The sequence below is a fragment of the Setaria italica genome, chromosome VIII, assembly GCF_000263155.2.
Source record: "Setaria italica strain Yugu1 chromosome VIII, Setaria_italica_v2.0, whole genome shotgun sequence".
Classification (NCBI taxonomy): Eukaryota; Viridiplantae; Streptophyta; class Magnoliopsida; order Poales; family Poaceae; genus Setaria; species Setaria italica.
The window spans coordinates 3,145,103-3,159,579 of NC_028457.1; the positions used below are offsets into that span (position 1 = coordinate 3,145,103).

Consider the following 14,477-nt stretch of genomic DNA (forward strand, 5'->3'; position numbering starts at 1 on the left):
GGGCGTCTACCGGAGGATACCTCGCCCGCCGTTCACACCCGGTCGTTAGATCTGGGTGAGTATGGAGAGAGAAGATACGAGAGGATATCTGGATAAATTTCTGAGTGTATAGATTGGTGTGGATGGAGTAAAGGACATTTCAGTTGGAATTATAGATATTTTACGGTTTATTGTAATCCGAAATATAAAATAAAGCACGACATAAACGATAGTATAAATAGGAGAATGGACATGTGTGTCTATAATAAGCTTGCGATGGAAATAACAGAAAATAAGTAATGAACCAGAAAGTTTATGAGAAAGTACCCTATAGCAGGGCCAGTGCCGACCCTATTTGGTGTAGTCGATCAAAATCAATGTTGTGCATATGTTCGCCATGCAGTTGTGTCTCTAGGAAGAAGAGGTGCGCAGCGAGCAGCCACGCAGATGCGCTCCCCAAAAACATGATATGCTCATCGGGTGCAGAGTGTTAGGCAAGGGCGTAGCTTTGGAGGCTTGCTCTCCTAGCGCGTTCCTGTGCATACAAGTTGCTAGGACGGAGAAGCAAAACGCAGCGCAACAGTGGTTTCAGCTCTAGTAGTAGTTGTGTATTATGCACGGAAGACTAAGAAGGAGATCCTCTCTAATAGGCACCGTGAGACCTTTGAGCGTCCAGATTAATGTAGTTAATTCGGACCACCAAAGGACCAACTACTAGTAACGGTTAGCCATTCAAGCATCGTCGATTACTAGTCACTTAAGCATAGTAGGTTACTAGTCACTACTTGCCATCAACTACCGTCATTCTAGTCATCAACCATGATAAAAAAAACTGCAACGCCCATCAAAGTTGGTTTTATTCTTTTTGTAATTGTCACCACTAATGGGTCTTGAAATTTATTTGATCAATTAAATAATGGGTCAACAACCTAATTATTCTAACAATCCCCACCAAATTGCATGGCTCATTTGGAAATCTGTTTGACTGCTGTTGGATATACCAGTGTTTTGGTGGAGACCCGATTAAGATTGAACATCCACCTAGAGCATAAGCTACATTTATCCCCAATTGTACAATGGACTATGCCTTGAATTGCCAGTTTTGTGCGAACAAGTTTAACTTAGGTTCATTACCGATACTAGGCTACAAAGTGCATACCCTCTAGTTGAATCATATAAGTTATACTTATGGGCTTTTTCATGAGTCTTTAGAGATTACCCAATCTCATAGACTGTGACTAGCAGTCAACTCATATAGGTGTGTTCCTCAAAAGATATTTCTACAGGTTAACATCTTTGCTTAAGATAAGCCACTCGGATCACATTAAGGTGTTTACCAACCTACCATGCAGATTTAGGAGAGATTGCATCTCCAACGGAGTAGGTTCGTACAATAGTACACTCCTTCTAAGTTAGTCAATAACTTGTTTCGCCATTCTAGTTCACGGGATCTCCGATCAAATAGAACAGGTTAGCACTATGACAACTCTTATGTGGGTCTCGTTCCCATCTCCCTCAATGACTCGTCTGTAACATTTTGTGAAAGACCTTTCGTGAATTGATCTGTAAGATTCTTAGCTATTTGGACATAGTTCAGTGCTATCACTCCAGAGTTTTTCATCTTTTTGATGGACTTCAGCCACCTCTTCACATGCCTTGATGACTTCATGATATCCTTAAAACTTTTCACCATGGCAATCATTGTTTGATTATCACAGTTCATTAGGATAGCCGGTATCGATTTCTCAACAATCGGCAAATCCATCAAGAGATCATGAAGCCATTCAGCCTCAATTGTGGCGGTATCCAGTGATGTGAGTTCTGCTTCCATTGTTGACCTCGTTAAAATGGTCTGCAAGACTTCCAAGAAATAGCGCCACCTCCAAGTGTGAACACATATCCACTTGTGACTTTTATCTCATTAGCATCTGGTATCCAGTTCGAGTCATTGTAGCCTTCCAATACCCTAGGATACCCAGCATAGTGAATTCCATAACTCGTGGTGCCTAGAGCACGCCAATGATCATCTCTAGTATTTGAAACAAATCTTCTGAGTTTGCTCACAACAAACGAGATGTCAGGCCTCGTAGCACTAGCTAAATACATTAGCGAGCCAATGATTTGAAAATATCACAATTGGTCTCTTGCGATCCTTCGATTTCGCAATATCACACTAGTATCGTAAGGCATAGGAGCAAGCTCGCAGTCACTATAACCAAAGCGACTCAAGATTTTCTCCACATAATGGGATTGCAGAAGTGTGACCCCACCATTACCTTCTCTCAGTAGCTTAATGTTCAAAATTACATCAGTGACTCCCATGTCTTTTATCTCAAAGCTTTGAGACAAGAATCTCTTAACATCCTCAATCACATTGAGATTAGTACCAAAGATCAATATGTCATCAACATACAAACACAAGATCACTCCTTCTCCCTCACCAAAGCGGTAGTACACACACTTGTCAGCTTCGTTCACAACAAAGCCAACTAACGAGAGAGTCTTGTCAAACTTCTTATGCCATTGCTTAGAAGCTTGTTTCAGGCCATACAAAGATTTTAACAACTTGCACACCTTTCCTTCATGACCTTCTACTATATAACCATCTGGCTGATCTATGTAAATTTCCTTATCCAACTCTCCGTTAAGGAAAGTTGTCTTAACATCCATTTAATGGATGAGAAGACCTTGTGAAGTAGCCAAGGATAGTAGTACTCAAATCATGGTCAATCTGGCAACTGGTGAGTGAGTATCAAAATCTTCACCTTCTTTCTAGGTGTAACCCTTGGCCACAGACCTTGCCTTGTACTTTTCAATAGTACCATCAGACCTAAGCTTCTTCTTGAACACCCACTTGCATCCTACAGGTTTGCACCCGTATGGACAATCAACGACCTCCCAAGTTCTAGTAGACATTATAGAATTCATCTCACTTCTGATTGCTTACTTCCAATAGTCAGCATCAAGAAATCCATAAGCCTCAGCAATGGTTCTTAGAGTGTCATCTGCAAGGTACACAATGAAGTCATCACCAAAAGACTTTGCAGTCCTTCATCTCTTGCTCTTTCGAGTCCCTTCATTGTCATCCTTCTCATGATTCTCCTCAAGTGGTTGTTCAAAGTGTACTACTTTATCATTACGTTCAAGGGAATTAACAAATTCATGATTAGAATTGCTAGATGTTTCTTTCATAGGAAAAATATTCTCAAAGAATGTGACATCTCTAGACTCCATGATTGTAACCAACATGCATGTCCGGTAGTCCAGGTTTAATTATCAAGAATCTATATCCGACACTATAAAAAATATAGCCTAAAAAGATACAATCAACTATTTTCAGTTCGAGCTTGCGCTTCTTAGCAATAGGTACATTAACCTTTGCCAAGCAACCCAAGTACTCAAGTATGAGAGTGTTAATCTTTTATTTTCCCATTCCTCGAATGGTGTCTTCTTTTTTTTCAAAGAAACTCTGTTAAGAGTATGACAAGCAGTAAACATGACTTCAACTTAGACTCAGAATTCTTTATTAATTATTAAAATGATTGTTTAAGTCTTTAAACTTCTCCACACATATCAATTTTGTTCTTCATCATACATGTTTTGTGTTGTGGGTGCACCTCATCAGCAACTTAACATCCAATCAGTTATGTTGCTACTAAATTCGACAGTTGGCATGCCAGGTAGGGGTGATTGTGAGATACTCCCTAGCGAGCTCGATGGTATCCCCCCAGAGGTTGTTTCACCTTCGAGCATGAAGGTGGATTTCAACTCCACCGCGCCTTTCGTCGACTCATTGAGCCTACTATCTGTTGGATCTACTTCGATGGAGGAAGATCTCAACCCAACGATCGAGGAAGACCCCAACCGGACGATCATCACGGTCAGCGATATCTCTCTCTGAAAGGATTCCAAGCATCCTAGCTGCGCCCTGCCCACCCACGCGAAAAAGTTATTATTTTTTTCTATAAATCTATTCAAAGTTGGAGAAATTTAACTTAGGGCTTGAATTTTTAAAGGAGGGAGTTCTTGAGTAACTGAATCAAAATTCCATTTTTAGGACTGAGTTAATCCTATTTAAATTAAGAAACTAGTCCATCTAGCTCGATAGGAATTATAATATTGTGCAAAACAATACTATCATTTGGAGAGCCTATGCGTAATACATGCTTAAAAAAAAAAGCTCGGAGGCTGTCTTACCCCCGTAGGTTGAGTGGTTCCCTGTAGTATAAAGTTGATGTTCTCGTGTAGCCACCACTTGTACCTTACATTTAGAGGGTAGAAAGGTTATTTTACGAACCATGTAACTCATGGACGAAACACGTAGGAGGAAGGACTAATTAAACTGAGCCGTGTGGAGAAGTTTGAATACTTAATTAAACTGAGCTGTGTGGAGAAGTTTGAAGACTGAAACGGTCGTTTTGCATTGGTAGCTGATGGATAAAACTGAGCCTTGTCGAAAGTTTAACAATAGAATTTTTTTTCGAACAATAACAAACAGCTATTCTGTCAAAGATATTTATTATCACCTTCCTTCTTGTTTTAACTAAATTCCCGTTATGCAGGTCACAAATGTAGAGTACACCATCGGAGATGCAATGCGGTACACTGAGTCTATAATGGATCTACGTCGCATCCTCGCTGAGCACAACAAAGACCGCGAGGACATCTTGGACAGAATCGAATTAGAAAATCTCCAATCCAGCCGACAACACCCAGTGCTCGCTAAGCAGCGTAGTGGTGAACACCCGTCGTCGTCGTGGCTTCACGTCAAGCTGCAAGTGGTGGAGGAGGGCAAGGAACCGTCGTGGACAACCCTAATCATGCGGGATGACAACGTATACGTATGTGGCTTCATGGACCGAAATGGAAAACTGTACAGGCTTATCGACAATAACACCAAAAGCGTAGCCACGATTCCGACAGGAGACCATAATAATGGTATCGAAGACCTAAAGTGGACCGTCAGTTACACATCCTTGCTGGGAGCCACCGAAGATGAAGTACGCGGTCTTTTACCAGATAGAAAACTAGAAACACATAGAAATGAAGTTGTGCGCAAACTGGTCGAAGCGCGTCTGGGTCGTCGCTTCGCTGTGGATGCCGTGCGCAGGCTGTCAAGCCCCGAGCACCACCCAGATGCTGTGGTGGATGGTATGATAAGCGGCAAGTTGGCACTCGGGGGCCTGATCGTCCTGGTCTGCGAGTCCGCAAGGATGAATCCTCTCCACGACTCCTTTGCACGTGGGTGGAGCACCGGCGGGGGATTCAAGGAGAAACTGATGCGTGACTATGTGTGGGACTATTATGGGAGGACGTCAGAAAAGCTACGGGAGTGGAAGAGGAAAAACTATAGGTGGAAAGAGTATGGTCCCATTCCGCATCTACAAGCCATGCACCTCGTGCTCAACGCAGCTCTACCTAACGAAAAAGGAAAAAAAATGCTCAAAAATAAAGAAGGAAGAAAACTAAGAACAAAAGGAGGAGAAAAAGGTAATGACGCCGGCAGAGCTCCTAGAAAGTCCAAGGAGGCTAGGCATGCAGCCGGCAACCCTGCTATGCATCCCAGGGAGGCCGTTGACGCTGACAGCGGCGGTGGCTCTGCTAGCCAAACCGAGGAGGATGGTGACGGCGGCCCTAGCCGAGGAAACAGCGATAGCCAACCCTGGGAGGTTGACAGTGACTACACCAGTGGGGAAGACGGTGACCACACCAGTGGGGAAGACACCGGCGAGGCTGACGACACCCTGGGCCATGGCCGACCCCTGGTGGAGCTGTTGGCCGTGCATGCCAATCTTAGTGTCGTTGACACGAAAATCATCGTCTTCGACGGGAAACGTGGCCAGATCATCTACAAGCACGCGAAGCAAGGAGAAGAGGTATATATATCATGCCTAATGTCTGGTATCCATCCATATAAATCTTTTCACATCCAAGCATGCATATATATTATATTAATCAATCAGTGCTTGCATGCAGGTCGGACGAATGGTGGATTTGGTGCTGACTGGACCCTACAGAGGCATCTCAGCGTACGGGAGCTTCACCATCAAAGTTGACATCCCAGACGCCGATCCCGCCAGATTCGAATGGGATTGCTATGACACCCGTAACGCCGACGAAGTGGATGCCGAGGAACCCTCCGACGGCGAGATCAGAGATCCGAACGACAACCGCAAGGTATTAGCAAATGTCACCTACGCGGTGATGTCCAACGCCCTGGAGGCCACTGTCCACAATGTCATGCTGAGGCTCAAGGATGATGGGCACACTCTCAATGACGTCCATGGTGAAATCAAAGCGCGCATCGATGGTTTCAAAGTCGGTAGCATCCTATTCAAACCGACACAAGGGGCAGGTCAGTGTTTCTCCCCCGCCGGCGACTCGTGGTTCCTTCTTCAGCTGGCGAGGAATGTGGTTGCGGTGCCATGTGGTAAGGTGCTCCACATAGAGGTGGACCTGAAGACGGAAGCTTCCAACGACCAGGGGCCCATGCCTTTGGAAGTTAATCTCAAATTTGACAATGGAACTTTGAGTCAAAGTAGCCTAGACGACAACGGCAACGAAGTTAAAGTGGACATCGCCTGGTACCCGGAGGTAAACATTGAATAGACTAGCGAGCAGAGCACTGCACCGGACATGCATGGAAGACCATTTCCACTTTCTCCTTCTTTAAACGAATAGTGATGCCCTCCATTTGATCTATTATTATACTATACTACAGATCTCACGACCAAGTCACCCACTGGAGCAAACCATTGGAGAGGTTGGCGCGCAGGAATTTATTACTGCTCTTCCAGAACCAAGTGACCCGGAGGTAAACATTATCGAGGACATTGGCGAGCGCTAGTTGCCATGCCAAACATTGAATACATTTAATTTATTATCACTTTCCTTGTTTTCTTTACAAATATAAGCACGCTGTCTATTGGTTAATGATCAATTTACTACAGGCTGAAATGGATCCGGCACGACCAGGTCACGGACCAGAGAAAACCAGTGTTGGTATTGGCGAGGACGAAGCAACTCAAAAATGGGAGGTAAACATTATATTATTGAAGCGATCACTAGTTGCTTAATTGCTATCATAGAGCTAAAGTTTAGTCCGTGTCACATCGGATATTCGGATGCTAATTAGAAGGACTAAACATGAGCTAATTACAAAACTAATTGCAGAACCTTTAGGCTAAATCGCGAGACGAATCTATTAAGCCTAATTAATCCATCATTAGCGAATGTTTACTGTAGCACCATATTATCAAATCATGGACTAATTAGACTTAATAGATTCATCTCGCGATTTAGCCTAGGGTTGTGAAATTATTTTATAATTAGCCTATATTTAATACTCCTAATTAGTGTCCAAACATTCGATGTGACAGGGGCTAAAGTTTAGCCCGGGGATCCAAACACCTATATTACTACCATCACTATTCTCAAAACGAATAATCATGTTGTTTATCAATGATGACCATTATACGACAGACAGAAACATCTACCGCACTTCAAGGTCACCTAGCGAAGCAAACCGGCGAGGAGGAAAGTACTTCTGCTGAATCAAGTTACCCAGTGGAGGTAAACATTATTACTCAAGAGATTGGTGCCCACTAGCTAGTTGCATATGCCAAACGTTGGAGACAGTTATTATCACTTGCGTTGAATTTCACACATGCATGACATAAATAAGTTTTGGCATTGTGGTTCCACGTAGTAACGAACCGGCCTTTAGCTGAGTTAGATAGATGGCCTCAGCAGCACTCCTCAAGTCCTGGGTTCGACTTCCTGTGGAAGCAACTTTTAGGTTGGGGTTAAAACAATTCCCTCTTCTGTCACTATAATCAAAGCATTGGTCAAGGCCCGGCTCAGGTCAGTGATTGGCTTGGACCCTCCTACTTGTGGGTATTGCAGTGGTCGCCAGCCTAGTGGTAGTTTCACAAAGGTTACAGGCCCCTGTGTAAAGGTCGGGTAGAAGTTCGGGGGTTTTCTCGGCCTATGTGAGAAGATCTTTTCTTAAAAAAAAAGTTCGGAGACTGTCTTAACCCGTAGGTTGAGTGGTTCATGTAGTATAAAGTGGATGTTCTTGTGTAGCCGCTTGTACCTTGCATTTAGAGGGTAGAAAGTTTATTTTACGTACCATAGCTAATATGAAACGCGTAGGAGGAAAGACTAATTAAACTGAGCCATGTGGAGAAGTTTGAATACTGAAACGGTCGTTTTGGTAGCTGATGGATAAACCTGAGCCTTGTCGAAAGTTCAAGGACAAAAGCAGCTATTTTTTTCTAATAATAAAAACAGCTATTCTGTCAAAGATATTTATTATCACCTTCCTTCTTGTTTTAACTAAATTCCCGTTATGCAGGTCACAAATGTAGAGTACACCATCGGAGATGCAACGTCGTTCACTGAGTTTATAATGGTTCTACGTCGCATCCTCGCTGACCACAACAAAGACCGCGAGGACAAATTCCCATTAATAAATCTCTCCAGCCGACAACGACAACCAGTGCTCGCTAAGCTGCATGGTGAACCGTCGTGGCTTCATGTCAAGCTGCAAGTGGTGGAGGAGGGCGAGCAGGAACCGTCGTCGTCGACAACCCTAATCATGCGGGTTGACAGCTCATACGTATGTGGCTTCATGGACCGAAATGGAAAATTGTACAGGCTTATCGACGAGAAAACCAAAAGCGAACCCATGATTCCGAGAGGAGACCATAATGATATCGAAGACCTAGGGTGGCCCGTCAATTACACATCCTTGCTGGGAGCCACCGGCGATGAAGTCGGTCATCTTACAAAACAAGAACAAATAGAAAGACATAGAAATGAAGCTGTGCGCAAACTGGCCTGCGCGCATCTGGATCGTGACTTCGCTGTGGATGCCGTGCGCAGGCTGTCAAGCCCCGAGCACCACCCAGATGAGGATGTGCCTGGTATGATAAGCGGCAAGCTGGCACTGGGGGGCCTGATCTTCCTGGTCTGCGAGTCCGCAAGGACGAATCCTCTCCACGACTCCTTTGCACGTGGGTGGAGCACCGGCGACGGATTCAGTGATGAGGAACTGATGCGTAAATATGTGTGGCGCTATGGCCGACCCCTGGTGGAGCTGCTGGCCGTGCGTGCCGACCTTGGGGTCGTTGGCACGAAAATCATCGTCTTCGACGGGAAACGTGGCCAGATCATCTACAGTCACGCGAAGCAAGGAGAAGAGGTATATATATCATGCCTAATGTCTGGTATCCATCCATATAAATCTTTTCACATCCAAGCATGCATATATATTATATTAATCGATCAGTGCTTGCATGCAGGGACGAATGGTGGATTTGGTGCTGACTGGACCCTACAGAGGCATCTCAGCGTACGCGAGCTTCACCATCAAAGTTGACACCCCAAACGCCGATCCCGCCAGATTCGAATGGGATTGCTATGACACCCGTAACGCCGACGAAGTGGATGCCGTGAACCCCTCCTACGGCGAGATCAAAGATAAGGACGGCAAGCTACTAGCAGAGGTCACCTACGCGGTGATGTCCGACGCCCTGGAGGCCACTGTGCAGCAGGTCATGCTGAGGCTCAAGGATGGGCACACTCTCAATGACGTCCATGGTGAAATCAAAGCGCGCATCGATGGTTTCGAAGTCGGTAGCATCCTATTCAACCCGACACAAGGTGCAGGTAAGTGTTTCTCCCCCGCCGGGGACTCGTGGTTCCTTCTTCAGCTGGCGAGGAATGTGGTTGCGGTGCCATGTGGTAAGGTGCTCCACATAGAGGTGAACCTGAAGACGGAAACTTCCAACGGCCAGGGGCTCATGCCTTTGCAATTGCAAGTTGCTCTCAAATTTGACAATGGAACTTTGAGTCAAAGTAGCCTAGACGACAACGGCAACGAAGTTAAAGTGGACATCGACTGGTACTCGGAGGTAAACATTGAATAGACTAGCGAGCAGAGCACTAGCTGCTGCACCGGACATGCATGGAAGACCATTTCCACTTTCCCTTTTTTTAAACGAATAGTCATGTCCTCCATTTGATCTATTATTATATTATACTACAGATCTCACGACCAAGTCATTTGCGTTCCTCTTTTAACTAAATTCACATACTGCAGGTCAAAGAGATGTCTAGGAATGTACTGGAAGTAACGTTCCCCATCGAAGATGTAGCGACATTCGAGAGATCCATAACGACACTACGTCGCACTCTAGCCAACAACCCAGACAGCGGGGATATCTTGGATAGCCTCCCCTCCACGCTGCAAGAACACCCACTGCTCGCCAGGAATTGTCGTGCGAGGTGGCTTCGCATCAAGCTTCAAGTGGCGGGTGAGGAAGGAATGTCGTCGGCAACCCTATTTGTTCAGGACAACAATTTGTACTGCCTGGGCTTCATGAACCAGAACGAAGTTTGTTACGAGCTTAGCAATCCAAGAGACTGGAAGCTCCCATCACAATACAACGCAGTACCTCTAGACTGGGGCCTCACGTACGAGAGCATACTGAACGTCAGAGATGAGGAAGTCGAGGGAAGACTGGATTCAATGAGGCTGGGCAAGACTTTCGCGGCCGACGCCGTGCGCGTGCTGTCGCGCTTCTCTCCAGATGAGGCGGATGGTGACGACGCCAGTGCTAGGCGGGCACTGGCAGGCCTGATCGTCATGGTATGCGAGTCCGCAAGGATGAATCCTCTCCACAAGACGATTGCAGATGGCTGGAACACCGGCGCGCGATTCACCAAGCGACTGATGGCCTACATAGAGCATTGGGAGCTCATATCGATAGCTCTGCTGGACTGGAAGGATGAAAGGTACGGCATATGGACCATGGACCCGAAACTAGCGGACATCACCGGAGTCAAGGGCCCAACGGATGCACTAGACGTCATCCACCTCGTGCGCAACTACACGGTCGAGGAGAGGGAACTACTGCCCAAGCATATGTACGAGAGCTCTTGATGTCGCCGCGCCACATCAGTATGTTTGTTTCCCCTTTTGATCATTTTCGTGCCCGGCGAACTCTTGTGTGCCGTGTCGCCGTGACTCCTTGTTTTTAGTTCTCTCTCAGTTTTTTTGTTCCGTTTGTGTCATTTATATAACTCCAGTGTTATAGCTTGTTAGGGTGTAGAGGGCTCCCTTGTACCATGTTCTCCCTCATGTTTGTAACGTCAACTATATATGTGATGTTTGTTCCGTTCACTGGTGATGGCCCTTGTTCCACCGACTCACCCGAATTCCTCAAGACAAAAACAATGATATTTTTAGCAACTGCGAAAGTCAACCGTTCAATGACACGATTCGCACTCTAGGGCTCAACGAGATCCCCCATGGCGTTTCGAGCAAGGCCGGGCCCTAAAAATAAAACAAGTGACTCTACGATTCAAAATTTGTCCTACAAAACAACTCATTATTCTCTACTTAGTATGTGCATGCAAATTTAATTAGCACCAAATATGGTTAAGAAATAGAGCAAGTAAAGTCATTTTACATCTTTGTTAATTTTTCAGAGGTTTTGTAGAACAACTTTCTTTTTGGATGGAGGGAGCAATTAATTATATGGTTGCTTTATGATATGTGCAATTTTCTAAAAGAAGCTGTAGTGTACCAGAGCCGTTCTTTTTTTTTATAAAAAAGAATAGTTACCCATTCTCTGTGATCGCTGTGGGACCTCGCGCCTGTGTTTCCTTTCAAATCATTACTACAGAAAACATTTGTAGGGGTGGGCGAAATGGCATTTGCAGGGTCAGACGCGGCGCCCGTCTTGCTTTTCACAGCTAGAAATGACTGTTGGCACTTGGCTAGAAAGAGTAGCTACCTGGCATTGTATAATTAAGATGACAATAGTGCAGGCTCGTTAAAGGGTAAATGTACAAATGTTACATCAGGACTGGGTCAGGTCCTTTATTTTGTGCACCCAATAAAGCAGCGAGAGGATTTCATGTCCTGGAAAGCTAGGCAAACATTACATTGGAAGGAAGGGATTTGCAGTGACAGTATGCAACAAATTATCCTCACCAGTCTCCACAGCCATAGTGCGTTAAATATGTAGCGCATAATATTCAATATACTACTACATAAATCTTTCTGAAACAATTACTCTAGATGACGACACAGCAGAAGAGGGAGAAAAAGATATAACTGGAGAAGGAATCTTTCTAGCTCTTCTCTCTCTGAAAGGTATAGCAATCTGACAATAATTAAAATTAGGCTAGGGAAATTCATCCTATACAAGAATAAAGAAAACAGTTGATTAAGTGCCCTAAGCTCGCATTCTAACAAAAAAATAATTTAATTTCTTTGTTAGATTAATATTGGTTCGTCTTACGCTAATATTGCCTAATCCTTTTGGTGTCCCAAAATTCCCTTCATCTGGTCATTCTAAAGGTTGGGTCTCTTGGCCTTGTAGACAAGCGAATTGGACATCATTCCCAGCACATCACTAGGGGTTGGCCATAAAACGTTGGTTATGGTACACCACAAACTGTTAAGGACTACACAGCCAGGCCAACTTTTCATGGCAACACTCCACAAGCGCTTGGTGGTTACCAACCAGTCATCATGGCTCAATACAAGTAACACTACTAGTTTGTGTGTACAGTTGATTGCGTATATTACAGCATCATCCCCGATTATGGATTCCAGCTGGTTGAAATTCTAATGCATCACCATCAGTTTTGGCTACAAATCGGTTAGATCCGTGCTCTCCTTTTCAAACTCTTATACTTCTTCCCAAGCCCCACGGATGAATGCAGAGAGCTCCGTTCTTTGACTCCGTAGCTTAGAAGGGGAGGTGCTGTTCAAATTTTCAAAATTTGAAGATAATCCAAATACTACAAGATTGCACAAGCTGAACCACCTAGTACCGGTGTAACCATGGACCAATCCCGGTCAGATCAGTTGCCTTTAGAGCTGATTGCCTTGGTTGTTTCTTGAGTTTGCTTCTGCATCACATTGAAACATTCCTATATCATTGTCCATAGATCTAGTAGCCTCTCACGCTGACTACATGGACATGACTTTGCTAGAAGAAAGAGGCGTTGGTTAGTTGCTTTCAGGACATAGGCATCAATTTCTTGCAAATAATTTTTAAGGCTCCTATTCAACCTCCTCCTGTTTAATTTTAGGACCATCATTCTAAGGTTAATTACTTCAATACCTCTCTGCTTTTGAGGCATGCAGTCCATGAGTCAAATATCACTATTATGTATGTGGTGTCTATTGGGATGTCTCTGTATACTATCTACTCCCACCGTCTAGCAATATAATGTAAGACATATTTCAAAAGGTGAAAGCCATTTAAATTAGATTTTGACCATTGACTTCTTTTTCACCATGTTACCAAGTGCTACGATCAGCATCGTCTTAATAGTAGTTTGAATATTAATATATTGATGTAACTTTTATACATTGGACATGTATATGATTTAACAGATTGTTTTGGTAAAAAATTTTCACGTTTCACTCTTTAAAAAACAATGTCCTATGTTTGTAGAACCTACTACTGGTATCAATCAATTTCCTGCCGCATAAACAGCAAAATATTTCATGTAGACATCTTACAGCTATTGTGAAGATATGCAAAAGGTTTTCTGTCCATTATTGTTGAAGATGCACCTTTTATTTATCTGATTTGGACAAACAGGAAACATTTTGTAATGAAGAACACCCAGCAAATTGCAATCACTGGAGTGAAAGCATATGACCATACTTCTCAGGGCCTCATATGACAATATGCCGCACAATAGTTTATTAATGCATTTGTGCACCTATGATAAAAGGGGCACATTATTTATGCTGCGCTTCCAGGCGCTCTCCATGTGCGGTCCATCACTCCTTACGCGTCCTCCATCCCCATGCAGATTGGAGCTCTCCTGTCACGGTCACTGCTAGAAGATTGACTTTAGTACAGGTCCAGAACCTCTTTAGTGCCTTGGCATTTAGTACCGGGCATTTGGCTCTCCTGAGTTTTGACTTCCAGTAGCGGTCGAGAATCTCCTTTAGTGTCTTGGGCCATGTTTAGTTACTCCCAACTTTCAACTTTGACACTATGCAAAAAGAAGATTTCCCATCACATCAAACTTGCGGTACATGCATGGAGTACTAAATGTAGATGAAATTAAAAAGTAATTGCACAGTTTTGTTGTACTTTGCGAGACGAATCTTTTGAGCCTAATTAGTCAATATTTGGACAATAATTCACAAATACAAACGAAACGCTACAGTGTGCTACAGTGCTGTAACAGTAATTTGGCACCCCCAAATTCGCCAAACTAAACAAGGCCTTGGTATTTAGTACCAGGCATTTAGCTCTCCTGAGTTTTGGCAGGACGATGATCACAGGCGGATAGAAGGGGACGGCACATAAAACGGATGATGATGAGGATTAGAATTACTAACTCCGTTTGCTAATAAAATGGATGATGATCAGGATTAGAATTACTAACTCTGTCGGAACTACTCGGCTAGCTCATCCAGCTAGTGGTTGTTCCACACTCACTGGTAGAGAATT

At 44.1% G+C, this 14,477-nt stretch overlaps 1 protein-coding gene across 1 annotated transcript; it reads left to right on the top strand.

Annotated features, from left to right (window-relative positions):
• Window positions 1-3,730: 3,730 nt before the first annotated feature.
• Window positions 3,731-11,156, top strand: LOC111258237. The gene is made up of 9 exons (XM_022829193.1): window positions 3,731-3,859; window positions 4,542-5,855; window positions 5,956-6,573; window positions 6,701-6,793; window positions 6,930-7,016; window positions 7,462-7,551; window positions 8,336-9,184; window positions 9,285-9,896; window positions 10,085-11,156. The coding sequence occupies exons 1-9, from the start codon at window positions 3,731-3,733 to the stop codon at window positions 10,925-10,927; spliced, it is 4,635 nt and encodes a 1,544-aa protein (XP_022684928.1). The 3' UTR covers window positions 10,928-11,156.
• The last annotated feature ends 3,321 nt before the right edge of the window (window positions 11,157-14,477 follow it).